Source organism: Haemaphysalis longicornis, unplaced genomic scaffold, assembly GCF_048455015.1.
Source record: "Haemaphysalis longicornis isolate Haplotype H1 unplaced genomic scaffold, Haemaphysalis longicornis Haplotype H1 scaffold_5, whole genome shotgun sequence".
Classification (NCBI taxonomy): domain Eukaryota; kingdom Metazoa; phylum Arthropoda; class Arachnida; order Ixodida; family Ixodidae; genus Haemaphysalis; species Haemaphysalis longicornis.
Genome location: NW_027526385.1, coordinates 98217266 through 98244531, shown reverse-complemented (window position 1 = coordinate 98244531; position 27266 = coordinate 98217266). Strand labels below are relative to the sequence as shown.

Below are 27266 nucleotides of genomic sequence, written 5' to 3'. Positions count from 1 at the left end.
TTGCCTCATTGCGCCTGTCAGTGCGTGCTTTAAGGGGTAACCACACGCAGCGACGGCGACGAGCGACGCAAAGGTACAGCGAACGGTTAGTGTGGGCGACAGCGGCAAGCCGCATGCATACACAGGCCGCCGGTACCCTCGCTCGCTTTTTGCCGGCCAGCAGCAGCCCACAAGCGGGCGGCAGCAACGGTACAGTGAACTGTAGCGACGAGCGATGACGAGGAGGACATTGGCGGCAGTATATTTTTTTCCCTTGTCGCTGTCACCCACACTATCTAGCTGTTTGTTGTACCTATTGAATCACGTTTTTTTTTTGCGTCGCATGTCGCCGTCGCTGCATGTGGTCACCCTTTGATCCTGAGAAACTCCCAGATAACGCGAGCACATGCGCGTTATCTGGGATCCCGTTGTTATTTAGATATATCTGCGATGGCCATTGAATACCAGCAAGTTGCATGCCAAAAACAGAACTAAAACAAACACTTCAGAGCCAAGTCTAATCCGTAACCATTTGCACTAGCCACTTGCTGCCAATCCGATTCTCTGGGTACCCACAATTCCCATGGCGGCGTGCGTCTGCGGCGACAGTTTTCACTCTAGGAAGTATTAGGAAACTCTACGCGAGAAATGCCTGATATTTAGCGCATTGTAGGAACGGAATTCCGAGTTACAGGAACTACATTTTCGTGCGCTGAAAATTGCGGAAATGTGTAATTAAAAGTAATTTCATTATCTGCGATATCGTGTGTCGCGAATGGCGACGTCCCTTGAATTCGCTATATACTACTTTGTATATCTGCAAAGTTGCCATTTAATCAAGCGGGTTCGATTCTCTGCTGCGGCGGCCGCTTTTCTGATGGAGCCGAAAAGCAAAAGCGCCCGTGTGTACGAGATTTCGGCGCGCGTTAAAGATCCCCAGGGGGTCAAAATTAATCGAGAGCCCTACACTATGGCGCGCCTCATCGCCTGCGCTGCGTGGGCGCGTTGAACCCTGCAATCAAATGCCTAATGCAACCAGTAATATTTTTTCATTTCTACTTCCGCAAGACCCTATACTCCGAACAACGACGCCTTTGACAAGATTAAAACGTCGGTATGTGCGAGCCCTCGTACTCAACAAATTAAGTCACCATGTACCTTCTACAGTGAAGCGGTGTATGGCAGGGATCTAGCTGATCCTCTCCGGCGACAGACCGAACGTAGACCAACAATTTTCATCGCATGAAAAAAGAAAAAATGGATACAAGGTCCTACGGCCTCCATATTCTGCTATAGGACGGCTTACGTTGTCCCTGAAAAACGCCTTCGCATCAATGAATTTGTGCTTAGAGGTGAGGCTGATCTAAAGATCGGTGTAACTAATGGTTTTTGTAAGCTGACTTTCCCACATTGTGTGTTGCATGGTGAAGCGTGGCCATTTGCGGAGCGAGTATGGTTACGGTCCCACTTTATACTCCCCTTTCTCTAATGCAAAAACGTGGTTTACGATTCATTCACAACTTATCAAGCTGACAACATGTCTCTTCGTATTTTAAATGTAGCTACATATTGACTATTAAGGACTTATATAATCAACGCCTAGCCGAAATAGCGTTACTGAACTTGAAATCAGACCCAGAAATATTTTTATCATTATACACTAATACTGATCCGCATTATAGTCTCAGGCACACTGCATTTAAAACAAATCGGATGAGGACAGGGTACGGCATGCAACTGCTTCAATGGCAGATACCAAATCTTTTAAATATGTATCCTTCTCTACTTGATATGCAAAGCTGCTCTTCTCTGTTAGCCTTCCGGAAAAAAGTTAAACGGCTTCTACTCGAGCAGTAAAGTCATGTTCTTCCGTCTCCTCTTTTGTAGTTCTGTTATTGTGTGCGTGTGTTTTATGTAAAAATTCTTTTGTGTTGTAATCACTGTAAAAAAAACAGTATTCTTCGGTAGGTAACAAGAGTTACTTTATTACGCATATTTGTGCTAACAAATTTGGATTGTGAATACTGTACAGACTCCAGAAATGGATACAAACTGTGTATGGTTAGCCTGGTGTTGTTCTATAGTTGTATATAGAATTTATAAGGTTTGAATTACAATTTCTGAGTCATTTGCGTTTTGTAACAAACTGCTGTTTGTGTGTTTGTGCTGCCTGGGGCTAGGGGCCTAGTCAGGCGACTTTAAATGTTGCCTTTTGCCATAGCCCCAGGGCAACCTCCTTTTGTTGCCGAAATAAACAATTCACTGCCTCTTCCTCGACTCGTGTACACCCCGCTTGTGCCTTGTGCTGCGAGGAAGACGGGCCACCAACGTATCAGGACATTTTTGCTCCCCCAGTAAATGTGGTGTCAAAAGAAGAACGGATAAGACCAGCAAAAACGCAGCCAGCATTCGCGGAAACTCCGACAGCCGAAAGGTGCACCTGAAATTCTCCGTAGCGTAGAATATTGTTTCTGCACCGATCTGTGAGTCACCAAGGTCTTCTCAAGAACTCGGAAGACAGGGAGAGGAGGAGAAGGAGGCGTTGCTCCAGTTTTTTTCTTCGCTCTCCTACCTGAATGGACCGACGGAACAGCTGCGCTCCCTGGCCAAGTCGTAGGTTCCGGTGAACGGAGACAATACAGTTTCGCAATAGCGTTTGCTACCTTTGTGTGTGCGCACCGTTGAAGGAGTACTGACGCGATATTTTCGTGTTACGTTTTTTTTTTTTTTTTTTTTTTTGTCGCTGCTATGGGTGCGTACGAGCCCACCGATCATAGAATGGCACATTAAACGGTCGATTGCAGCGTAAGCAAACATTTACGGCGTCGTTTATTCGTGCCAGCTTCGGTTTCGACAAAACGAACGCCGAGCGGCTTGGTCTGGACGCGCGCTCCCAAACCGGCCGAGGTTTAGAGCCAGTTGTTCTAGCCGAGGTCTTCAACATCCCCATACACCTGGGCAGAATACGTTAGTCCCAAAACCATGATGTGTACACACGGCGTAGCAGCGCGCTCCAACCGCAGCCAGCGCGCCGCGGGTACGTCCCGGGAGCACCGACGTCGGCAGTCTGGGGCAAGGGGCAGATGATGTCATGCTGGCCCGCTCTGGGCTTTCTCGTGCGGGAAAAGATTAAAATGGACTTAAAATATATCATACCGAACGGTTACCGCTGAAAACTTGCTGGGAAGATATCTTGTGATACAAAGGAAGCATTTTACGTAGTTATCTGAACTTTGAAATTTCGTGTTAACTTGTTCTTCGCCCGATGCGATGGTAGGAGATGCTATTGCTTATCTGCACAGCTTGAACTGAACCGCGTGACCCGTTTCCCGTATCGCCAGGAGCCTCGTACACTGCACGTGCGGTACCCTCCTCGGGCACTGATGTTTCCCTTTCCCGGCGGCGCTCCCATTTCCTGGGCGACTCTGTGCATACCTCGCAGCGGTTTTCTGTGCTTCACGCGTTCCATGTAACGCAGGGATCTAAGGACAAATCGAGAGGTGCGAAAAATCCTTTTGCCACTGTAAGGCCTTAAATTCTGTATTTTAACAGCGAAGCTGTTGAGCAAACCGTTTGTGTATGGTGTCCGTGGTTAAAAATACCAAGAAAATGCCGAACGTTCGTGCACGCGTGTCTCGAGCGCACGTTCGTCAAGGTAAGCATATGCACTTTGAGAGATTGGTCAACATTGGCCACAAAAAAACTCCAGCGTTCTCCGTATCGTGCAAAAAACTGAAACTTCAAACGCGAAGACGGCACTGCAGAGTCAAACTCCAACAACGGCCACGACGTCAGAATAGGTTTGACAGAGTAACTCGTCTTACCTTGTGTCACTAGATAAGATACCTTATCTAGCGACACTAGTCTTATCGAGTCGGCTGCGACCGTTAGTTAGTACCCAAGAATCAAACGGAATCAATGTGGTAAGAGGAGTCATGCCATCTGCTCGACACAGGACGTGACAGGGTACACATTGCACCTGCGGGCGCCTAGTTTGAGAGTGCGTGTTCCGTTCATTCGTTCTGCTTCTTCGATTTGCTTCTTCTTCGCCGTTAAAGCAACAAAGACGGAGTGAAGGTCGTTGCGGCAGCAGAGAAGAGGCAAATCGGCTGCAATCGTAGACTTAAACCGCCGTGATGGTCGTGAAGGTTGTGTACAGTTTCGCCATCTTCAAGTCTTACGCGTTACTGTGAGCTTCCTGCATTCTTTTTTATTTTGCGCCTAACATTAGCTCATATACAAGAAAGCTGTTACAACTGTGCGGCACCGGACAGCGCCCAGAGGGCGACACGGAGCCCGCGACACCCAGCGCCCCCTTCGGCAGATATGCGCAACACTGGGTCGGTCCCCGCAAGCCGGTACGCTGCTGGCCCGGGGGCGCTCTCCTTTTTGCAGTGCGGATGAAGCATATTAGACGCCGCTTTTGAGCTTAAAACGAAGCAAGAGATTGTAAAGTAATCCTGCCACATAGTGCATGTGAATGAAGAAGGATTTATTCGGTTGAACTTGCGTATAGGAAGGCATATAGAGGCCACATAGGAGTGATTCCCAGAAGAGAAACGCTTGTACAGCCTGCCTGCGGGGAAAACCTTTCTCAAGATCAGCATGTTTCGCTTAAAAAGAAAACGTAATTTATATTGTTCAATCCACAAAAGAGGAGGCTTTGTCTGCAAATATATCAGACGTTGCGCGATGTTTCCGCGCGGGGTATGCCATCCACGTGAGTGCACTTGCATGCGACTGCAGAACTACTAACTGGACCACATGGGAGTTACATGTAGGTCTTTGATCCGAATGTGATGCTCCATACATGTAACAGTATGAAATTCACGTCTGTTGGGGTATAGTGAAAGTGCGGACGTTAATAAGCGCCCGCTTCGCCGAGAAACTTTTGGGCTTCAAGTTTTAGCCCAGTACGCTAGTTGCATACATGTAAACACGCCCCGAAAAAAAACTCTTCACGAGAAGGCTATCACAAGAAATTTCTTTGCGCAGGGATGGGATGGGGGAGGGGTAAGCAGAACATCTAATAGGCGTATCAGAATAAATTACCGAATATTCATATTCGGGTATTTTTTTTTCTCAACACGCCAACGCGTGTTCGGCAGGAGACCTCCGTTAGGAAGGAATCGTAGCGGTTTCATTGCCGTCAACACCTTTGCAACAAAAGTCACGGGAGAAAAATTTAGTTCCCTGAGTACCCTCCTCACTGGTCCAGAGTGACCGCAATCACAACGGATGGGATAAATAAAGTTTGTCCTCCTCCTCCTCCTCCTCCCCGAACGCGAAACATTTTTTTCCTGTGTACATATTGTTCCAACATTTGTTGCGGCACGTCTTAGCTCTATTTTTCTTTCCTTTTCAGTGGCTTAGACAACAATTTCATTGTTTCTTTTGCAAGAAGAGGCGGTGATTTTATGCTATCTAAAAGCTCGCGAAACATTTGGGAACATTAACGCCTATAAGTGTCCGCGCCCATATGTAATTATATGTATTTAATACGGCGGTATGAGCACATGGAATATCAGATGGAGCAGAGTAGAACCGCTGGGTGATAAAACTACAATGCTATAACTGTGCTTGGGGGCCCTCTTTGTTACCAAATTTAAAGCGCACTTATGTGTATTGACCGCCTGCTAACCAGCCTACTAAAAAGCTGATCGTACACCACGGCAGCATGTAATCCGCTCGCTTAATGTGGGCCTTTCAAGATTCAGTAACCATGCTTGGTATCTGCGAAAAAAAAACAGCGAAGAAGAATCCGCGGGAGAATACAAAGCCTTGAACACATATGCTTCCCAGTTATGTTAGCCTACGGCTCGGTAGCGAGGCGACAGCATTTTATCAGCGCCCCGTTTTATTTAAAGGCTTCCCCCGACTATATAACATTTTGCATGACTTTGTTGCACTATGTAGTACATATACGCGCAAATAGCGTTAGCGCAAATAGCGCAAATATACGCGCAAATAGCGCAAATAGAGTTGCGTGTGTCTGTCGCGGCTGGCGCTGCGCTCCCGCGGCAAACTTCGCTGTCCGGAGCCTATATTGCACAATTACCTTTGCATTGCGGGAGTAAGTGTCCGCCCCCCGCTACGTGTTTTATGTAGGGTGGCGTGGCTCAGTCGGGCATGCTCTTGCTTTTTGCCTTGTCACTACAGACAATTATATGTTTGTCTTGAAATTAATAGACAAAAGAAACTGCAAAAACTCCCTAGTGGGAACTGTCGGATACGTGCGTAAACCTTTCTGATATGCAATGAACCCATTTAATTAATTCAGGACCAGCTAAAAAAATACATGGTTCAATTTCTCCGGCTCGTCAGAGCAGCCTTATGCGCCCATCTGCTGGCGTGGTTGTGGTGAAATAACCTGTTTTACATCGCTGCAGTGCTCGTGCGTAATGATGGGGGCGTGCGTCTCCTCCAAACGCGGTCTCCTTGTTGTTGCTCCTCCGCTCAGAACGAGGTCGTTTCCGTCGAGACGCTCCTTTCTTACAAGAAAGGGCGAGGCGGCCTTCCCGCAGGGGCATGCTCGGCGTCGGGCTGTCTTGCTTCACCTCGGAGGACGGAACCACAGATCACTTGGAAGTCATAAAAAGCGTCACGGATTTCATGTCTTTGTGTAGGCCGCGAATTAAACGGGTGAACTTGGACCCCGGCTTGGACGCAAACTCATAGCCACCGGCAAATTAATCACACACAAGGAGGAAGTTGTGTCTGAAATTAATGTAAAATTCATCGATTAAATTGCTTATCTTGTGTGCACCGAAAGCGTTCTGTGGTTTCCTCGTCGATTTTATCTCCGCTGGCGCATCTTTTGAATTGTGACCCGCTGTATGGGTATGCCTGTAGTGGATTGACTGGTTTAACATATAAATAATATCTTTATGCTGATTTTTACGGGGGACAACTTATGCAATGCGTATAGTGGTAAACCCCAGCATGTTTTAATGTGAAATCCGGATACGAATCCAGAAAACGGTTCGTTCGTCGTAGCGTCCATCTGACCTTCAAGCACAGCCAAGGTCAAGCCAGCGCCTCGTGTGGCTTCGCAGAGTGAAAGCGTATAACCCCCCTCGTTCTTACTAAGGGAAGGGGTGCGGAGTGGAGCATAGGAGGGAGGAGTAAGGCCACGCGTTCCACCAGAAAACGTTAAAAGAAGGCAAACTGCGCGTTCGTGCCTCAACCGGAGACTGCGCCGAGCAGCGTCTGCGTTGTCCTGCAATGCAATTTTGTGCGCGTCCACTGTGCGCTCCTGCTGCTCCTGCAGCTAAAAGCAGGCTTTCGCTCGACAAACTTGGTTTAACTGCGTCGAACCACGGCAGATTTTGTCAAAATATATACTGCTGTCTGCCGGATGAACCCCAATACCGGCGGCTATTTGCTGGCTTTGCCAATGACTGACTAAACGTTTAAAATAATTGCACCGGAGGTGTTACAACCTAGAATTACGTTTAACGCGTACTGCATCGTGTCAGTTTTGGCGCTCTCTTCTACGGCCACCACTTTGTGTGACGGTGTTTTCTTCGTAGTCCTATCTGCAACTGCGCACCCACGATGGGTTGCGTTGTAGACGTTAGAACAAAAAAAGGGGTGAGGGGGCGTGCGTAAGGCGCTGGTTCGGCACATTTAATGCCGAAATCACCCCCCCCCCCCCGACCTAATTTCCGCTCCCCTTCCCAATTTATTATGAAAATAAATCTCCCCACTCTCGGAGCTCGTTCGCTGTGCAAAAAGCGCAAATAGAGGACTGCGTCACAAGGCAACGCCTGGGCATGCAAAGAGCCACGTGAGAGGCGGGCCCGGCAAACACCTTCAAAATGGTCACTGACGTACATGTACGTCATCGCTCATGTGTAAAAAAACGCGCCTTTTTCGATCATTTTTTCTCTTGGCATGTGCTGCCACACTGCGGAAACACGTGAATTTTTTTTGTTGCGGGGATGGCTCTTTCCGGTTTTTACGCTTCGCTACTGCGGTGCGCCGGCTCGCGGGCGCGCGGCGGCTGGTTTCGGTTTCGCCCTTCGGGCGCTTCCCGCTTTTTGCGTCCGCGAAACTGACGCGCTTCTTGCGCTCCTCCCGCTTCTTGCGCTCGCGAAACTTTCTTAGATTTTTCTTGTATTACCCATGAATAAACCACGCGTATGTAACAACGCAAATGATTTCGTTGTCACTTTATGATTACCATAAAAAATTACATTTTTTCCCTGAAATATATTCGTCCGAAGAGTTCAAATTGGCAACAAAAAAACCGACCCTGGGGTGTCACATTTAGCGAAAAAGTTTGACCCTCGAAGGGTTAAGCGGCGCAGAGAGTCGCTATCGAACGAAGAATTCAACTACGGCTTGACCAGTGCGTGTTGGTGAAAAAGCGGATGGCGAGCTGAGGTAGGCGTTTGCGAACGGGCTGTGTTCGGTTGCTGCAGGCCGGTGCCGATACAGCTCCGCTCCCGACTGGTTCCAAGACACTCCTGGGAGCCCTCCTCCTGTAAGTGCTCCAGACAACGCTGATGCAACTACGAGCGCAGCCGGCCGCCTCGTTCAGCCTTGGCTCGGCCTGAGTTCGCATTGGGGAGAATAGAGAGCTTTAGCAGTCCGTCTGTTCCGTCCTGTACGTTGTTACCGGGTTTGCCGGGACCCGTCTGCGCCTGCGCGCGCGGAAGGGCGAGGAGGCGCGGACGTGGCGAATGCAGGCCCGCGGAACTAATCTCCCTACCGCGACTAATGCCCAAGTGCCCAGACGGGTCCCGGTCAACACGGTAACTACGTACACGACGGAACAGACGGACTGCTAAAGCTCCATTGTCTTGGCCCATTTCAGCTCTGAGCGCAGTCGTTTTATCGCCCGCAAGCGCTCCCGTGCACATGCATCGAAGCCGCGGATATGTGAACTCAACCTAGGGGGATCAAAAAACAGTTTGGTCAGAGTCCTTCAAAGCATTGAAGGAATCTTGTTTGGTGTTAACAACTCGATAAACGAAATGCGCGACGTGTGCCGAGTGGAGTTTTTGAGGAGTTTGAACAGTTCGATACAGGCGATGGTTCAAAATACTCTAGTTCGATATATCCCCGTTCGTTCGACTGCATTCACCTTTTAATGTCCTTGGAGCGTCCTTTTTCATCCTTGGTTTGTGCTGGCGGCGCTGTGGTCGGTTCTGTCGGACAGCACAGCCAGTTTAACCAACCGTAATGTCGCTAGCACAGCCCACTGACGAAAAGGCCGCTCCTTGGACCAAGAATCGTCGTGCAAGTCGATTGTCCTGCCGGACCAAGTATAGGCCATACAGGACCGAAGACATCACAGCCTCGGTCCTGCACCTGTACTATATACGTGCTCAGGTTGCATTCAGGTACTTGGTCTTTCACCACCTACAATCGACCTGAAAAACTTCCCGTGCAGTTTATGCGTGCCCATAGCATAATACGTTCGGAGTGTGGGCCTCAAGAAAAAGTACACGTTTAAGGTAAGACAGGGATGGCGGTGTCGAAAAGAGTCTGAGCGCAAGACTAAAGGGCCAGACGCATTAGCGGAGGGCGACGCGTTTTCGTGGGCATTTTTTCTTTCTCTTTTTTTTTTCACCGGTTTCCAGAGGGAAAACGCGCGCGGAAAAGCGTCATTTTCTTTAGCTGCGATGAATATTGGATGTAACGCGGCCGTCTCGCTGTCGCTTAAATGGAAATGCCATCTCGAGTTCGCCCGGAAGGGTGCCTCACTGGAAGCTCACTGTGTGCTGCAATTGAAACCGGCTCGCAGAGGTATAAATTGCGGTCCCTGGAGGTTTCGAGGTCGGTGTTTCCGCTCACAAGGAAGAAGCGCCAACCCGGTGACAAGAAGAGCTCCACAAGCTCCTCCGACAGCGCTCCCTTGCCGGCGGACAGCGCCGAACCGAGCTCGGCCAGCCGGAACAAGATGCACCCGCGCCTGACAACTCTTCACGTGAGCGAGCGGAATGCTGTTGGCGTGGCCAAGTTTTTGCGATTAAGCCGCCGCAGCCGTTGCAACAGAATGTTCAAGCCTTCAAGACACGCATACTTGTAGCCATGGGCAGGATTTTGTCTTGAAGGGAGGGGGGGGGGGGGCGCAACCGACGAAAATGTCATGATTTGTCCTCAGTTGCACACCTAGGTCTTTTTTCATCAACGTATTCCAGACAACCATGCGACCATATTATAAAAGGCTCCCTCCTCGCTGCCTTGGATTGCCTTGACCGATCGTCTACTCTTGGAAGGGGAAAAATCGGCTGTGGGGAGAGAGCGATTAGCACGCTCCCACTGAGGCAGCGGTTGCGTTTGCGTTAGCCAGGATCACGCCTAACAAAAAGCTGGAAGTGAGGGGTGCTTCGCTCGCCGCGAACAGTGGTGGTCCCCGCCGTGGTTTAAAAAATTACACGTGCCGAAAAACCAGTGTCGAGGGGCGTAGAATGCGGGGGGGGGGGTATTAGTGGTGTGGCGGCGCCGCAGCCGGGCGCTGCAAGAGCCACGGCCGCTAGATGGAAACTAGGTCCGGCCTGCCCATTCACGCGCCGCCAATGGGCAGGCGCGTGACAGCGGAGTTGTCAGTTGCCGCCGCTACTTTCGGCGGGGGCGCCACACATCGGTGACGGCTCCCGGGGCCCTCGCTTCGGAGCGCCTACGGAATATCGACGATCATCGCCCCTTTAAACGTCGTTTACTCGCGTTCTAACACACGTATCTGGAAAATAATGACACCACAATTTACGGCAAAGATATATCTTCAATGCCTAAGAATTTCATCTGTTTGATGACGGTAATTCTTGTTCGCGGTTTAAAAAGACGAGTGCGATGCGGCCGCTCCCGCAACCCAGTTCCCGCGATGTTCGGGAATATGACTGTGCAGCATGTTACAATGCTAATTCGCTTTAAACACAGCAGCGCGTTTGTGTTGGAATACAAAACTCCATTACTGCTCCCATGCACCATGCTAACTGAAGGACAATTCTAAAACGGCCGTGTTTTAACCTTGCCAAACACAGGCTCAGCAGCCCCAGGGCAGTCTCATGTTTGAATTCAGGCACGGTAATTTTAATCCCAGCCAAATGTCCCCAAATGCTGAGAAATTGCAGAAGGTCACATTTATTAGTAAACCGGATATTTACTCGTTAAACAGGGACATAAAATGCTTAGATGCGCTGTGTACGATGCGCGGCGTACGTAGATGCGCTGCTTTGCCTGAGGGAAACACCTGTGTACTATCGGTAATGTGTTTGTGGTTTGCTTTCTTCTTTCCGTATTTCGTTTGAATCGTGGTTTGATTTAGCATGTGCGGTCGAGTTTCCCGTATGTGTGAAATCTTACCTGTGAAGTCTGATAGGCCGCTTGCGTGGATATTAATAGATTTAATAAGAACTTCTTGGCAGTGATAACTTGTGTATTTTTGCGTGATTCTATGTTGTATAGCATTTACGCTGCTTGTCATTTTTCATTATGAATGGAACCGAATTAGCTCAGCTTCCAGTTTTAATAATCTGTACATGTTAACTTCGGGAGGGTGGAATCGGAATTAACGCGGGCAAGCAACACGGTTGGAAGGATGAATGCGGCTTGCAGCATCGCGCGTTGGCAACGGGCGAGGGCATGGAAGCGAAGTTTACGGTTGCCGCTTGTACTCGCGGTGGGGTGCCACGTGTCGGCGCAGACTCCGGCTTGGGCGCGAAGAGCAGCAGCGGCGGGATTGTTGAAGCACGCGTGAGCGCTTTGAGCTATTCGTTTCGCCGAATTCCGCGCACTGCTCGTGCAATATATCGTACGAGTGTGCTCCTCGTTATGAAATGCCCAAAACTGCTGCGTGCCGCGCTGCAAGTCGAATTCCTCGAAAACCGCGGGCGTCTGCTGCCACGAGTTCCCTCCAAAGAACGACTCCGAGACGCCTGGCTGCACAACATCTCCCGTCAAGGGATCAACAAGGGCAGCCAACGGAAGCCAAGCTCCAGATCGGTCGTTTGCTCGTTGCACTTCAAAGAGGATGACTACACGGTGGGATTGTAGGGCAAGTTGTTGCTCCAAACAGCTGTGTCGACAAGATTTCCGCCGTACCCAACGTACGTGCTGCCGGAAAGCCCGAAAAGGAGGAGGGCGCTTGTTCGGCCGCTGCTCGAGGCGTGTGCGTCGGCATCTCAAGTACGCAATCAAAGGCAAGTGAGCACAATGGTTGCAGAACATGGAACGATTGAGCGTTCAATTCTGGGCCTAACGGATAATGAAGAAAGAGGTCAACCGCACTCACCGAAAGAGGTTAGACCCAATCCTGTACTCTCTCACGGACATGCAATCATGCGGCCAACGTAATTTTGAGACTCGAGAATGCCAGACTTCGTTCGATCTGACAGGCTTTTTCGATAACACCAAGAGAAATGCCCGCCGCCTTAATATGAAAGAAAACAGACTAAACGAAAAACTACAAAAACTGCAAAAACGCTGCGACGAATTTCGTGAACAAGTGAAGAAGTTCGAGGGGAATCGCGCTGTACAGGCAGTTCGACACAGCGGACAAATTTGTAAGCTCCTTTCAAACACCGTATTCCCACACCTCGCAGACTGTCCGCTGATGTGGTGCGCCAGCAACAGGGACCCGTACCCTGTCATGAGCTTTGCGAAATGTTCTTAAAAAAGCTATTGAGGCTGCTTCTTGCCACCTGGGCTGGCGAATCTACTGAAACTTTCAGGAAAACATTTCTCGCCAAAGGTTTTCCGCTTGTAAAGCTAATTGCTGGTGAACCATAGGCGAAGATGAATTGCATATTTTCTCACAAACCCCGTAAATCCCTCTTTAAATGTTGTATTAAATTTACCTTTGATGTCACATGGATTCAATACAGTTTAATTTATTTTCCAACTGTATATTACGTTGTGCAACTAGTATAAATCAAAGAACGACTGCCGAAGTTTTACAGCATTCTACTGCATCCTGTACTCATTTCCGCGTTTTGGTTCCCATGTAAATAGTGTTCTGGTTGCAATAAATCAGTTCATAGTTGCGTTCGATCTGTCCATTTCATTCGTGTGTCTTCCATAATTTTGTGTACCCGGTAAACTAACGCGCCGTTGAACAATATTTCTAAAGCAAATGGACCAATGGATCCTAAAAGGTATTAGATTATTCCAGTTCTCTTTGAAAACACAGTTAAAGCAAGGTGTGAAAATATCCAGTCACATTTGTCAAACGCGCATTGAGAAATGCGCGTGTACGACACAGCACGAAACGTTCATGTAATTTTTACGTACGCTCAAGTTGTAAGCTGTTTTGTAATAAACAAATGCGGTTGCTCAGACTAGCTTGCCATGCTAAATATTATTCCTGAAAGCCTTGGGAAAGTCTTTAGAAAGAAATCCGCATATTGCGCTCGACGTTAGCAATACGCCACCTGCTAACGTCGCATGCGGCACGCTAAAAGGAAAACAAATGTAGCGCTGTGGCTACTTCTTATATGCTAGTTAGTCCGTGACGCCTATATTGTGAGTTTCCGCCTCACTTATCACCGCGTAATATTATAAATTATAAGGATGCTGACTTCGGCTGTCGGGGCAGTCATGAACAACTTACACCGTATTGAAACCGTGACCGCAGCCGGCAGCTGCCGCTCATCTTTCACCGATGATTAGCGCCACGACTGACGCTGCGGCGGAAAGGGAAACTAACGCCGTCACCGGCGGAGAGGCGCGTTCGGCAGGCCGGACCTAGTTTCCATCGAGCGGCCGTGCAAGAGCTATGGCGCTGGGGCTGAGCGGCATTGCAAGCGATGAGTGCGGGCCACGCGCCGCCGGTGCGCAAGCAGCCACGAACGCCACGAGCGTGGAATTAAACGGGCCCCCAGTTTTTGGGAGCCCGGCATAGCGTTCAGACGTGGCTCGGCTCGTCTCGCTGTCGCGTTCCCGACAGTGGCTTTGAAGGAAGGGGGGGGGGGGGGGGGGGCGATCGCGTAACTGCCACTTCCTCCCCCCTTTCCCCGGATCCGCCACTGGTGTTAGCCCACGTGTAGCTTCGGTGCGTTAAACCCCCCAAATTTTTTTTGAATGGTCCGAAAATTTGGGCATCGGTCGCAGACATTTGTTGAAATCACAGGCGCGGTTTTATTCCACAGTATTTCTTGCAAATGCGATTCACGTTGAGGACTATAGGAACAGCAACCTCGCGAGTCGAGGACGTCAATATTGCCCGCAACATTTAGGTGCGACCCGGAGACTGTAACGGCGGAATAAAAACACCGGCATGTTTCCCCCGTATGACGGGGCACTCTGCATGACGCTCGTGTCGCAGGCCGTTCGGCGGTCTCATTCCAAACGGGGAGGTGCCATTACCAACACCGTGGCGTTCAGGTCGGGCGACCGGTGGAAGAAGACTAGCCCTCCGAAAAGCTCCGACTGTGCTGGTCCCATCGCTGGTGTACTCGGTAAGCGCCGAAAGTTCCGGCGCCAACTCTCTATGATGCCACGGGGTGTGCGTGAAGGGTCATTCTTGGCGTTACATCTATAGGATTTTGCAGGAGGTTTATTATTTTCATATTTGAACCAACTGTTGTTCTGGATCACTAGCCACGAAGACAAAATACAGCGTTGCTTAATTTGAAAGAACTAGGCTTCAGTACCTCACTCAGCTGCGTTCAAGCCACGGGAGACGTTTTTTAACCGAAGAACAAACGCAAGGAGTATTAAAAACGCTCAAATTCCGCGCTGAAGCGACATGTTGTGGGCAGTTCCTTGGCCGCTCTGTTCACTCTTGTGGATTGGGAGTTACATGCTGTTGGGAAGGCGGGAAATCACTCAGATGAGCACAGTGGCTGGCAAATAGTGCGTATGTATCTGTGTATGTACACGAATGTATACGTATACGAATGAATGTATGCATGCACGTATGTATGTACACCCAAACCTCGTTATAACGTAACGGGATATAACGAAATAATGGATATAAAATGAAATTCCCCTGAAATCTCCATAGAGAACCAAGCATTTGAAACCTCGTTGTAACGAAGTAAAATTGACCTGTCGATGGATATTAAGAATGAATATTAATACCCCTCCAGCCAAAAAAAGAAAAAAAAAAGCCCGACCTCGGTGCGTGAAGTATTTCGCCGAGTTGGACACTCGTTCGGCACGGCTGTTTTAAAATTTCCGCGTCGACTTCACGGCCAAGCGACGATGCTATTGTTGCTGATGTCACCGGACAAAGCGACGCAAGTGATGACGAAGACGCCGTGGTCTCCCGTGCCCACGCGTTCAACGTGCCAACGTCGTCGGAGGAACTGGATACGGTTGAATTCCTACGTCGTTTCTTCAGCGCCCATAGCGACGGCGAAAACATCAGGCCGCCGCTGAAAAGGAAGTCTTTCACTTGAGATGTCCGAAACAAAGGAGCATCACGTGCTTTTTACCGGCTATGTCTAGCGGACAATAAAATAGGAAGTGCGCGCATTGAGCAAGCAAAATATTTCTGTTCTGTTCGATTTCCGTCGCATGCGTGGTCACGTAGCGGTACAAAGGGCCGCGATGCGGTTTCCTTCTTTGCGTGCTTATCGTTGTGCACCTAACTGGGCGTACATTGCGATAAACTGTTATAAATGATATAACAAAATAACGGATATAACGAAATAATTACGAGTCCCCTTCAACTTCGTTATAACGAGGTTTGAGTGTATATGTAATGGGGCTTAGCCAACTGCGGAATATCGAGCGAAAGCAATACACATCCCAGCCGACAAAACATATAGTCCGACGCTTTGGTATGCATGATGGGAAACAGCGCGAACGGGGACAAGATTAGGCAAAAAACATAGGACAGGCGCTTGTCCCAGTTGTTGTTTCCCATCAGGCGAGTCAACCAACTCGCCCGATTAGCCACCCTGCTCCACTTCGGTATGCTTCAGATTAATGCTAGTCTGCGATTGGGAGTGTAGGCAAACATTTCTTGCGGTCGACGTGTCGGTGCTGAAAGTAATCATGATTGATTCGTTCAATGATCGCTTGGGCTTAATAAACGTCGTCCAATACGTCTGCTGGACTAGCAGCGATAACTGGGGCGACTGCGCCGGCTAGGCCTAGCGTTTCGGTTTCAGGTCTTACGACGTCAAGCCGGTACCCGGCAGCTTGAAATGCAATGAGCGCACCGAGTATACTTCCAGGGGTACCGGCCGACAACCAGCGTGACATTGGGCCTAACGCCCGACGTTTAAGCTTAACTTTAAGTAACCACCAGTGTTTAGCTTTACGGCTTTCCAAGCAACGTCGTATTGATGTACGTCAAGCTGCGGATACCGGTTGACTACGTTGACCGTCACATGCCCGCGTCACACCCTCCCTATGTCGTGTGTCAAAGTCGCGTAAGCGAGTTATAAACTAAGATACGGAAGCGAAACAGACTTCACGAATTTCTCACGAAACTGGCACGGGTAGGGGTTACAGGGTTTCACAATAAAACGTTTTAAAGCGAAGCTCCATATGGTCAGGCGAAAGGAAAATCCGGCGGTCCCGTGTACGCAGAAGGCTCATTCGGCGCAACCCCATGCGCATGCGCGAAAAACTTGGGTTGGAGAGGGACCGGCCGCGGTGGCTCAGTGGCTAAGTAGTTGCGCTGCTGAGCACGAGGTCGCGGGTTCGATTCCCGGCTACAGCGGCCGCTTTTCTGATGGAGGCGAAAAGCAAAAACGCCCGTGTGTACGAGATTTCGGCGCACGTTAAAGATCCCCAGGTGGTCAAAATTAATCCGGAGACCTCCACTACGGCGCGCCTCATCGCCTGCGTTGCGTCGGCGCGTTAAACCCTTCAATCAATCAATCAATTAGGTTGGAGAGGGGTTGGAAGTAAGGGGAAAGCGATCGTCTGGGTTTATAGATATGGCGTAGCTACGTGCTCGCATCTATCGACACTGGTAAGTTGTAATGATGCATCCAAAGGTGCGAATAAAAAAAAAACTGTGGTTGATTCCTGTCATAGGAATCGGTAAAATACGAAAATGAAATGTGTAGCGAAATCTGCAGCTGAGCATGATTTGCGTGCTGGCGCTGTCTTGTGGGGTGTGTTTGGCGAGCGACGTCCTGCTGGCGGGTCGCTCCGGCAAAGGTTAACTAGCGTCATTTCCGTGACAGATATGACGTCAGTGAAATCTTGGTGTATCCCGGCATAAAACACTTTCGTGTTAAAATATAAAACCCGAAAACGAACAACCCTGAGTATAACGTACTCTTTAGTAATAAAGGTTGCTTCGCCGCAAGAAGACCCTGTGTGCCGGGGGGGCACCCTTTACGGGCCGCTTGCTTCGTTGGGCTGACGTCATTTCCGGAACGGATATGGCGTCGGTGAAATCATGGTGTATCCGGGAATAAAACACTTCCGTGTTAAAAAAGGTTCATCGCAGCAAAGAGCATGCTCAGCGAGCCGCTGCATGAATCACAGCTCAAGCGACAACGGCGGGCTGGGGGCGGCGGCAGTGCGGGCAGAGCCACTTGGCCTTGGATGCTTAACCATCTGTACGTAGTGCGTAGGCGCATTGTTTTTTTAAGGGGTGAAGCACCATAGGAGCACGTGCTGTCGGCGTCTCATGTCGTCGTCTCCGGTTTTCACTGTACTAAAACATCGGGACACCTGTTTTCTAACCCCTCGCGCTCGAACGTAACGCGCTCTAAAAGAAAAGTGTATAATGGATGAGGCCGGTTAAAAATCAACTAACATGATTTGAAGATTTGTGGAACGCTCCCTGTCCGCTTCAGCAGTCGTCAAGCACAAGCAGAAGCTGTTTGTAGGCGGGTTATAATTTGTGTTACACTCAAATACCCACCGCCTCTCGGCGCTAGGCCTTCCTGTGTCGGGCGGTCGGTCGAAGCAAGAGAAGGCATACTTACGTGATGCCGGCCGAGCCACCAAGGCGAGGCGCGGGAATTGCACTGCGCTCGCGTTGACCCCTGCGACTACCCCAAACTGGGGCATATTGGGCATACTAATTGCCTAAATCTGGTTCAACGCAACAGAGGGCGCCACCGCCTCAGCAAGCGCGTGATTGCTCCTCCCACCGGCGCTTCTCTGGCGCCCAATCAGCGCGCACCATGCGGCAAAACTTGCAATCTTTGAATACTCTTATGCGCTGCATGCTTCACCCATCCCCCAGGTTTCACGTTAGTGGAGATGGCCCGTTTTTTGTTGTGCTATTCCAAATTCAACGTACTCAAGCTGCGGCCGGCAAGTAGTAGTGTTGAGCTTGAGAAGAAAAATCGGTTTCTTGAACTCCTTCGATATCCGGTACACAACGCCAAGGGATCGAATTGAAGCCCTACAAGTAATTAACCGGATATGCGACCAAAAGCTCATCTTGCTGTCAAAATTGACACCGAGGTCATTAACTTCTACCACATGATGTAGCACTTCACCATTAATGTTATAGGGAAACAAGATGTCGGTTCTCTTTTTTTTTACCCAACTGGGGCAAAAAAAGAAAGGAGTCGTCGTTGCCCTATAGTGCAGGCAACACGGAACGTTTGACGACCGAGCTATGCCGTCGGTGATGTGCGATGCCGTTGGTCTCCGCCACCCAACCGGACGATGTCGCTTCCGTAAGCACGTGAACCCCGTTGCTCCCGTGTTGCCTTTCTGGGCGCAATCAATTGCTGTGTATGCGTACATTTGGTCCACGAGCACCCACTGTCTTTCCTGTTTCCCGCCGGATATGTCTGCGTCGCCCGAACTCTTCCGTTGTATGCGTCGGAATATGTGCGGCTTTTCTTCGGCTGGCTTACCTTTCCTCTCGGAGACATCTCTGGCCACGCTGAGAGCCGCGCCCAGTCGTGGCGCTGCTTGCGCGGAAGAACACAATTATCCCGGAAGCGGTTGCAACGAACGAAAGAAGAGATAGCCCGAAGCACACACCGCTGACGCGTGTATATTGTGAGCTCGTCCTTGGAATATGGCGGTGCTTCCAGTGCGTGCGTAGCCGCGCTATGGGAAGAAACTGCGGTAAACTGTGCGATGTCTAAAATGAAACGTTTTGTGTGAAGTTGTTTCGATATGCCAACTAATATGCAAAAACGGCCGTCGGTCGTTTCTGCCTGAATTGTTTCGCGTTTGTTTTATAGACGGTTGTCTTTCTTGGGCCACCCCAACCAGTTAATTTTGATCTGCGTGTCATTCCATTCAAGCGATTCTTCATTCGAGTCCGGGCCAAAAGTTGCAAGAACGCTAAGGAAAAAAGTTTACGTAGTGGAGACCGTTCAAAACAACTAAAATTTCTGCCACGGCTGATCAATGTCCACATTATGCAGCGAAAGATATATGCCCGTAACCTTCTTTTAATTAGGAATACGTTAGATTGGTTTTAACAATAGCAAATAAAGAACGCGTTAAGAACGGTGTCGAAGAAAGGCGCGATAGAAGCAAGAGGTCCCAACCAAACTCCTTGATCCTAACGTATGGTGCGCGTGTGATGCGGGCCCGGGGAAATTGAATTGAGCTAACTCCCATTGCATTCAAAAATCAACATGGGGAGAGCGAGGGGGAGGAAAGGCCGTGAGAAGTGGGCGGGGGAGAGAGTACAGGGAGCTACGTGGCAGGGGCAGCAGAAGGCGGTCGTCTTTCGACAAGCAAGCACATACCCCCCCCCCCCCCTTTTTTTTTTTTTTACTCGTGGCATACACCATATGACTACTTGTCAACGCATAAATGTGGGCTAGTTAGTTCTAACTGTGAAACATGGTTAAGTAGCGCGGTAAGACGGGACAGTAAGAAGAGACCACACAGGACTAGCGAAGTCCGGCGGTCCCAAGTCCCGAGTGGGTGTTCCAAGGACAAGCTCCAAATATACACTCAGCAATGTTTGCTTCGGGCTGTCTCTTACTTTGTTCATTGCAACCGCTTCCGGTATAATTGTGTTCGTCCGCGCAAGCAGCGCCACGACCGGGCGCGGCTCTGAGCGTGGCCAGAGATGTCTCCGAGAGGAAAGGTAACCCTGCAGCCGAAGAAAAGCCGCACATTTTCCGGCGCATGCGAAAGAACAGTTCGGGCGGCGCAGACATATCCGGCGGGAAACAGGAAAGACACTGGGTGCTCGTAGACCGACTATCCGCATACACAGCTATTGATTGCGCCCAGAAAGGCAACGCGGGAGCAACGGGGTTCACGTGCTTACGGAAGCGACATCGTCCGGTTGGGTGGCGGAGACCAACGGTATCGCACATCACCGGCGGCACAGCTCGGCCGTCAGCCTCCTTCTTTTTTCCTCCAGCTAGGCAAAAAAGAAAAGAAAACTGACATCTGAGCGCTAGTCATGTGTGGTCTCTTCTTAATGTCCCGCCTTGCCGCGCTATTTACGCATCTTTCACACCATATGACGCGAATTCTCGCGGAATAAGCAAGTCGGAAATGTCTCGCTGTCGGTTTCACGAGGACATGACGCATTAAATATTTGCGCGACTGATTCCGTCGACCCTCTCGGACTTCTGTCACGTTCGCCGGGCACAGAATATCTCCAACCGACAGCCGTACGCACCGACAAGCACAAAAGCAATATCAGTCAGCGCTCTGTGAGTCAGCGCCGCGTTCTTTTCCTGGTGTTTAGTTTTTTAGTCTTTTTTTTCCTCTTTCAAACATCACGTGTAAGTATAGTTATTGCTGCTTATCGAGCTTGGTCATGGCCGTGCATTCTACGGCCGGACGCACATAAGGTCTGTAAAGTACGTGAGAACAACGCGTTATGTACCTCCAAGGGGGGTTTATGAGTCGCTCAGAACCCGTTTGGCATGCTGGTTGTACATTATCCGACGTTTGTGGCGCAGAACAGCAAGGACGCAAGAAAGAATGGCCGATTTGCCGAGTGCAATCAGGGCGCAGTTTATTCGATACCTCTGGACTGCTATGGAGAGTACGTGGACCAGACAGGGAAATGCACGAATAATAGGCTTCGTGAGCATGACTGTAACGTGAACCGAACCTTGCCACTCGACTGCGGCTGTTCTTCAGCACTTACACGCACAGCCAGGCTAACACTGCGTCAGTGCGCCTTCCGTGGCCCTGTCTGATAAGGAACTGAAATTTTTACGTGGAAATTCCTGACGACGTTGATAGTCAAGTGCCGCGCGCTTTTATGCTTCCTTTGTTTTTTGCTTCCTTTGCTTCCGCTTTTACGCTTCTGTTTTGTTTTTTTATCATACTTGAGGCATATATAAGTTCCCTGTGTTTTCCCGATTAAAGTATGTGAAAGTCAGCGCTCGTGTTGTTTGGTTCTCCCTTTCGTCCTTGTTCTGCGCTGCAAACGTTAGATTAGGGTGCGTAAGGTCTGGTTTGTTGGAAGGCCGTATAGAGCCTCCTAATGGTTACGCCAGGCTGCTCACATTGCCTCAGAAAAATGTCTTCCGTGCAAGGCACCTGCTAGCGGTGAATCCAACTTTAATAAAGGGCCTCAGTCATGGGCGTCGGCAGGGGGAGGGGTGGCAAAACCAACCGGAACAATGGCCCTCTTTCGTCCACCCTCTCCCTTACGCCTGCAATGCAACGGGCTTTCCCCCGCTCATGACAAAATCCTGCCGACGTCCATGGGCCCTCGGTGTTTAGCGGTCAAGCCAGCTATACACTGACGTAATGATTTCTTTCGTATGTAGCACTGAAGTCTTGCCATAGTAAATGACGTCGTAAAAAAAAGCCTAGGAGGACTCCGCGTCTTTGCGATGGATGCGACCGGAATGGTTACGCACTAATTCCCCGTAGGAGTGTCCTTTAACATGTTTTTTTTTTTTTCCTTCTCGAGCTCTGCGTGCGGCGTTCTCGTGCGCTGAGCGTTTTATGGGGTGGATGGGATTTCGCCCGTGACGAAAACGTCGTGCATAATACTTGCGCCAACTCACCCTTGGCCGCTGACGCATTTTTTGTGCATTCGTTTTTTGTCCCTCGTCTCCCGCGCCATGTTCCGCTTTTTGTGGACTGATAGGGCTGCCGTGGTTGTTAAGGCCAACGATGAATTTTCACGGATATCTTTACAAGCATCGCTGGTTTCGGTTACAAGCCGAAATGTTGCCCTTGGTTTTTGGGTCAGGAGTGAAAAGAGGCCATGTTACAAGCCAGACCAAGTGTATATTAGTGTGCATTATCACCCTGGTGTGCATTAGTGTGAAAGTCCGTGTTCTTCTAGTCCTCGTGCTTGAGGCAAAAGCCTCGCTCTGACGCCCCGTGTTGTTGCTCGCAGATGGGTCCCCCGCGGCGATCCCCAAGGAGCTCCCGGCGCAGCGGCACTACCTGGTGATTGTGAACCCCAAGAGCGGCCCCGGGCGCAGCCTGGAGATCTTCCTCGAGCGGGTGCGCCCCATCCTGGCGGAGGCGGACATCTCGCACCTGCTGCTGGTCACCGAGCGGCAGAACCACGCCCGCGACTTCATCCGGCAGCTCAACCTCAACCAGTGGAGCGGCATCCTCATCATCTCCGGTGACGGGCTCCTCTACGAGGTGGGACAGGGCATCTCTCTCTCTCTCTCTCTCTCTCTCTCTCTCTCTCTCTCTCTCTCTCTCTCTCTCTCTCTCTCTCTCTCTCTCTCTCTCTCTCTCTCTCTCTCTCATCTCTTCTCTCCCTCGGCATAGCGGGTGAAAGATGGGGACCACGGGTCAGACTTGGTTACACACACTGCACTGACTTGTGTGTAGTGACAGGTTGGACCTCTTCCCTGAATAGAAAATGATCAGTTGTAATGGAAGTTGGTTTTGAACAGACCTTTGTAAAAAGCTGACGAAACTCCATTGTCGTCATCCCACCTCCTCCTACTGGAACTCCTGTGCTCTTTTTAAAACTGCTGCTATTGTACATCACCACTGTCTTGCGCCCATTATATGTCACTTATTTTTGGCAAGAGCATCTAAGAGAAATGGTCTAAGAGCCTACTTCTCCCAAGCTCAAATACAGGTTGGCCCCAGGCATTCAGCAGGCTTGAATTAGCCCAGAAGTGGGGGCGGTAGAGGTACAGCAAGGTAGAGTGGCAAAGTAAAATGTTTAATTGATGTAGTTGTTTTTCATGTGTGCAGGCTTGTTGATTTCATTGCTTGCTAGTATGCATGTTGCTGTGAGGAAAAGGGCAGACCACGTCAAGATTAACCATCTGGAAGCTTTGGTGTCAAACACCTCCGTGTGTGCGGCTGGTAGTCTGTTTGACGTTGCAGAATGAATGAGCTGCCGTTTCCTGGCCTGTCAAACCTGCACCAATAATTTCAATTTAAAATTGGTTCCAAGCAACATCTCGCACCAGTAATCGCAGCAAGGTATTTGGGAATCTTTGTGAAGCGAGCATATCACTTTTAGAAATTAGAGCTTTGGTTTTAGTGCTCCTTTAAAAAAATGCTATGATTTATGCAAATATTGTAATCAAACTCAGACAAAGCAACATCTAATATTTTGCATACTTGTTACATTCATAAGGCCAGATCTTGCTCTATAGATGGTATACACTGAAAAGTTTAGCTGTCAATTTTGTCGCTTGGCAACACTGGACTTGTGCCACTGCACCCACACGCCACAGAAAAAAAACGCCAGCGTGCGTCATCTGCTCCGTTTCAACCCCATTCTCAATGGTGGTGTCAAGAGAGATGTTATTAATCGCATTCACATTGGAGTCGAGGCATTACTTTGCGCTCGGTGGGGCAGAGTTTGGAACTTCCAACACACATCATGTGCTTAGCACGGACAACTACTGCCATCCCACGGAGTCCGACGTAACCAGTGACGGTGCACTCACATGGTTGCCTGCATGTGCCCCTCGTCAGTGAATACAACCTATATGTCACCGAAATTTCTTTGAGATCTCAAGGAGACCCGCCGCGGTGGCTCAGTGGCTAAGGCGTTGCGCTGCTGAGCACGAGGTCGCGGGTTCGATTCCCGGCCGCGGCGGCCGCTTTTCTGATGGAGGCAAAAAGCAAAAACGCCCGTGTGTACGAGATTTCGGCGCACGATAAAGATCCCCAGGTGGTCAAAATTAATCCAGAGCCCTCCACTACGGCGCGCCTCATCGCGTGCGTTGCGTCGGCGCGTTAAACCTTACAAACAAACAACAGATCTCAAGGAGGGTTGTGGGCACATAGACGCCTTCCACTGAGGGTAAAGCCTCCTTCCTATCCCCCTCACTGAGCAATGTACCATAACTGCACCTCCAAATCTTTTTTCCCTATCCTATTGCCTTGACCTCAATGTTTCATGCATTTTCTTACATTGTGTGCATATAAACAGACTGGGGAGGGGGGGGGGGGGGTGGGACAGGCGGGGAAAACTGACCTTAAAGTGGAATGCCTGCTTAGAGTCAAGTCAGCCACATATATTTTATGCTGTTTTACTTGTTGCACATTCAGATGTATCAGAAAATTTTTGTTTACCGGCACAGAGATGTGCCGTATACAATATCTCAACTGCAGGCCAAAGTTTGTGTGGTGAAATGTGTTCTCCATCGCAATTTCACAAATGTGCATTCAGGTGAAGTATGTTGTCCAATGGATCCTTGTTCAGTAAGGCTTTGCGGTGCATGCGGAATAATACATAGAGTAGCAATAACTGTGCCCTGTCCGGCCTTCCATGTTTCCAGGTGTACAATGGGCTCATGGAGCGGCCCGACTGGGAGCTGGCAGTCAAGATTCCCATCGGCATCATTCCAGGTGGCTCGGGCAACGGACTGGCTCGCACCATCAGCCATGTTGCCAAGTGAGTCTTGGCTTGGATCTGTGCGCTTGTGTGTAGTGCGTGCAGGCAGACGCCATCCAGCGGCCTGTATCCAACTTGGACTGCGACCTGCCCTCTACTGGTTATAGTAGCTCTCCCTGCTGGCTGCTTTGTGTCTGCAGGCGCTAATGTCATTCCTTTACATCGACTCTTGCATGCACTGCTGCAAGCACTGTCAGCATCTATTCAGTTGCTTATAAAGTTTATCGGTAGTCCACTTTGCTCATCTGGTGCCCTGCCGCTGTTTTCAGACTGACCACAACGAAGGTGCCTTTCACTTGTCTATAGCTGGCCAACACGTGTTGCTCTTTTTCTGTCTCTTAAAGGGTCCATGAAGAGAAAATACAACTTTGTAACTTTAAAGAGTTAGGCTTCAGTACCTCACTCAGCTTCATTCCGGCCACGAAAGACGTTTTTTAACCGATAAAAATGCAAGAAATACTTTAGCGGCCACACTACAATCGTCCAGTCATGTGTCCTGGCGATTGATTAGTTCGGCCGCCGTCAATCGCCCAAACAAGATTCTGTGACGTCGTAGAAAAGTTGCTGAAAACGGGCTAGCGAGTCGCCACAGCTCCACACGTTTTCTTTAATATCTCCGTTATTCTTTAGAAGTTTGCGATAAAATCAATATCATTTTTATCAGGACAAAGCAGCCTTTCTGATGAACCAAACTTGTATTTTGTCTTCATGGCTCCTTTAAGGTGTCTTTCTGCATGCACTTGTCATGTTGTTTTCCATGGCTATTATTTAAGTTCTTGATTGATTGAATATTTGATTACGTATTAGGTTTAACGCGCCGACGCAACGGAGGCGATGAGGCGCGCCATAGTGGAGGGCTCCGGATTAATTTTGACCACCTGGGGTTCTTTAACGTGCACCGAAATCTCGTACATAGGGGCGTTTTTGCTTTTCGCCTCCATCAGAAAAGCGGCCGCCACGGCCGAGAATCGAACCCGCGTCCTCGTGCTCAGCAGCACAACGCCTTAGCCACTGAGCCACCGCGGCAGATATTTTTTTATATATTTTAAGTTCTTTATTAAAGTGTTATGTTAGGCCTAAAATTCCTGGCAGTGCCTACGAAGTGCGTATTTTTATCATTCAGTTTATCTAAATTCACGTGTTGAAGTTTCTTTCAAAGGAGCTGTTCTAAATGTTTTATGCATGCACTGCATATTTACTTGTTCACCCAGGCAGTTTAAAGGGGCCCTAAATAGGGTTGCGAAGGTTATACGGCCTGGAGCTTTCGCCCTTTCCTCGCGCCTCAAAACGCTGTGGATGTGCTACAAGACTGTCAGCTCAGAGGAAACAACCTAGAGACACTTGTCAGGGCCCTTGAGCCCCAAGGTACGTGCAGCCATTGGCTCGGCTCAGCAGTTTGCCCGGCTTTTCATTTTTAGCAGCCAGCGCACTTTCTTCGCCTATTTCTGCAGCTGTGGGGCACTACATTTTGCCTTGGCCAAGCTAGAGACAGCCCATCAGTTCTAGCATAGGGGAAACAAGCGTTTGAAGGACAGATACAGGGGCCACAAACATGCTCTCTCACGACAATAATTGAACATTTCCACCTACAACTAGTGGTCTGTTGCAGCGAACAGGTGCCTCTGAGGTAGGGTTGCGCAGAAAAGGCTTAGCATCACCGCTTTATGGAGCCACGCCGACGACAATCCCCAGCACATTCTTTCACTGCACTATCATCCCCTTTCATGCATTTGTAAACTGATTTGTAAACTGTAAACAATTGTTTGGATCTGGCGGGAAGCGGTGAGTTTTAGCTGCTGTAGTGTGTACCAATTCATGCGCGGTCCTTGTCCACCGTGCAGGCAGATGCTTGCCGCGGTTGTGCGCGTAGCGTTTGTGCTTGCAGAAAATGCTCTGTTCCTTTCAGCATTATTCGTATCTTTTAAACAGCGCGATTTATCAGCAAACGTAGCTGAGCTTGTGTGATGGATGCCGACGATCGACATTCGTCCCTACAAAGGTACACTGTTCAAAGATACACTGAAACCCACCTGGCTTCCCCCAGAGCCAGAAACGCTGATTGGCTGTGGCATTTGGTGGAATCTGCCAATAGCGGCACTGTAGTCTTCAGTACTAGCTACATCGTAAAATCCATGTCAGAGGCAAAAAGCCACGTCAAAGTTCCACTGAATGGTGATGAGAATTCACATGCAAACGAGGAAAGAAAAGAACAATTATTTAGCGATAGCACACTTAAACACTCAGTCCATTTAGGGCCCCTTTAATCTAAAAAAATTTAGCCGAGTTCATGTCAAGCTTATATCAAAGGGGTCACATAAATTGGCAGAATCACACATGGCTTAAATCCACAAGCTTGTTTTCAGCTATCTTTTGTCACCAACTGAGGCAGATACAAAGTAACATCTTGAGGCAGGTGGTCAGATTTGGTGCAGGGGATGGATACCTGGAGCATGGTTGGAAAAAAGGGTGCTAGTGTTAGTTTCCATAGTGCTAGTTAATAGTGCTAGTTTCCAGTGAAGTTTTGTGGAGGCAATTGCCTTCCATCCCCTCTTGTGTTTGCCACTGCCTAGCTGTCACCAGGCCCAAGTGTTTTGCCTTACTTACAAATAATCTAAACTCTCCTGAT

General features: G+C 49.4%; 1 protein-coding gene across 1 annotated transcript in view; it reads left to right on the top strand.

Annotated features, from left to right (window-relative positions):
- Nucleotides 1-27266, top strand: part of LOC144138591 (sphingosine kinase 1-like) — a 98005-nt gene that overhangs the window by 55485 nt on the left and 15254 nt on the right. Inside the window, exons 2-3 of the mRNA XM_077670955.1 lie at nucleotides 22154-22410; nucleotides 24525-24640. Of these exons, the coding sequence (XP_077527081.1) occupies nucleotides 22154-22410; nucleotides 24525-24640 (373 nt within the window). The remainder of the gene's footprint in view (nucleotides 1-22153; nucleotides 22411-24524; nucleotides 24641-27266) is intronic.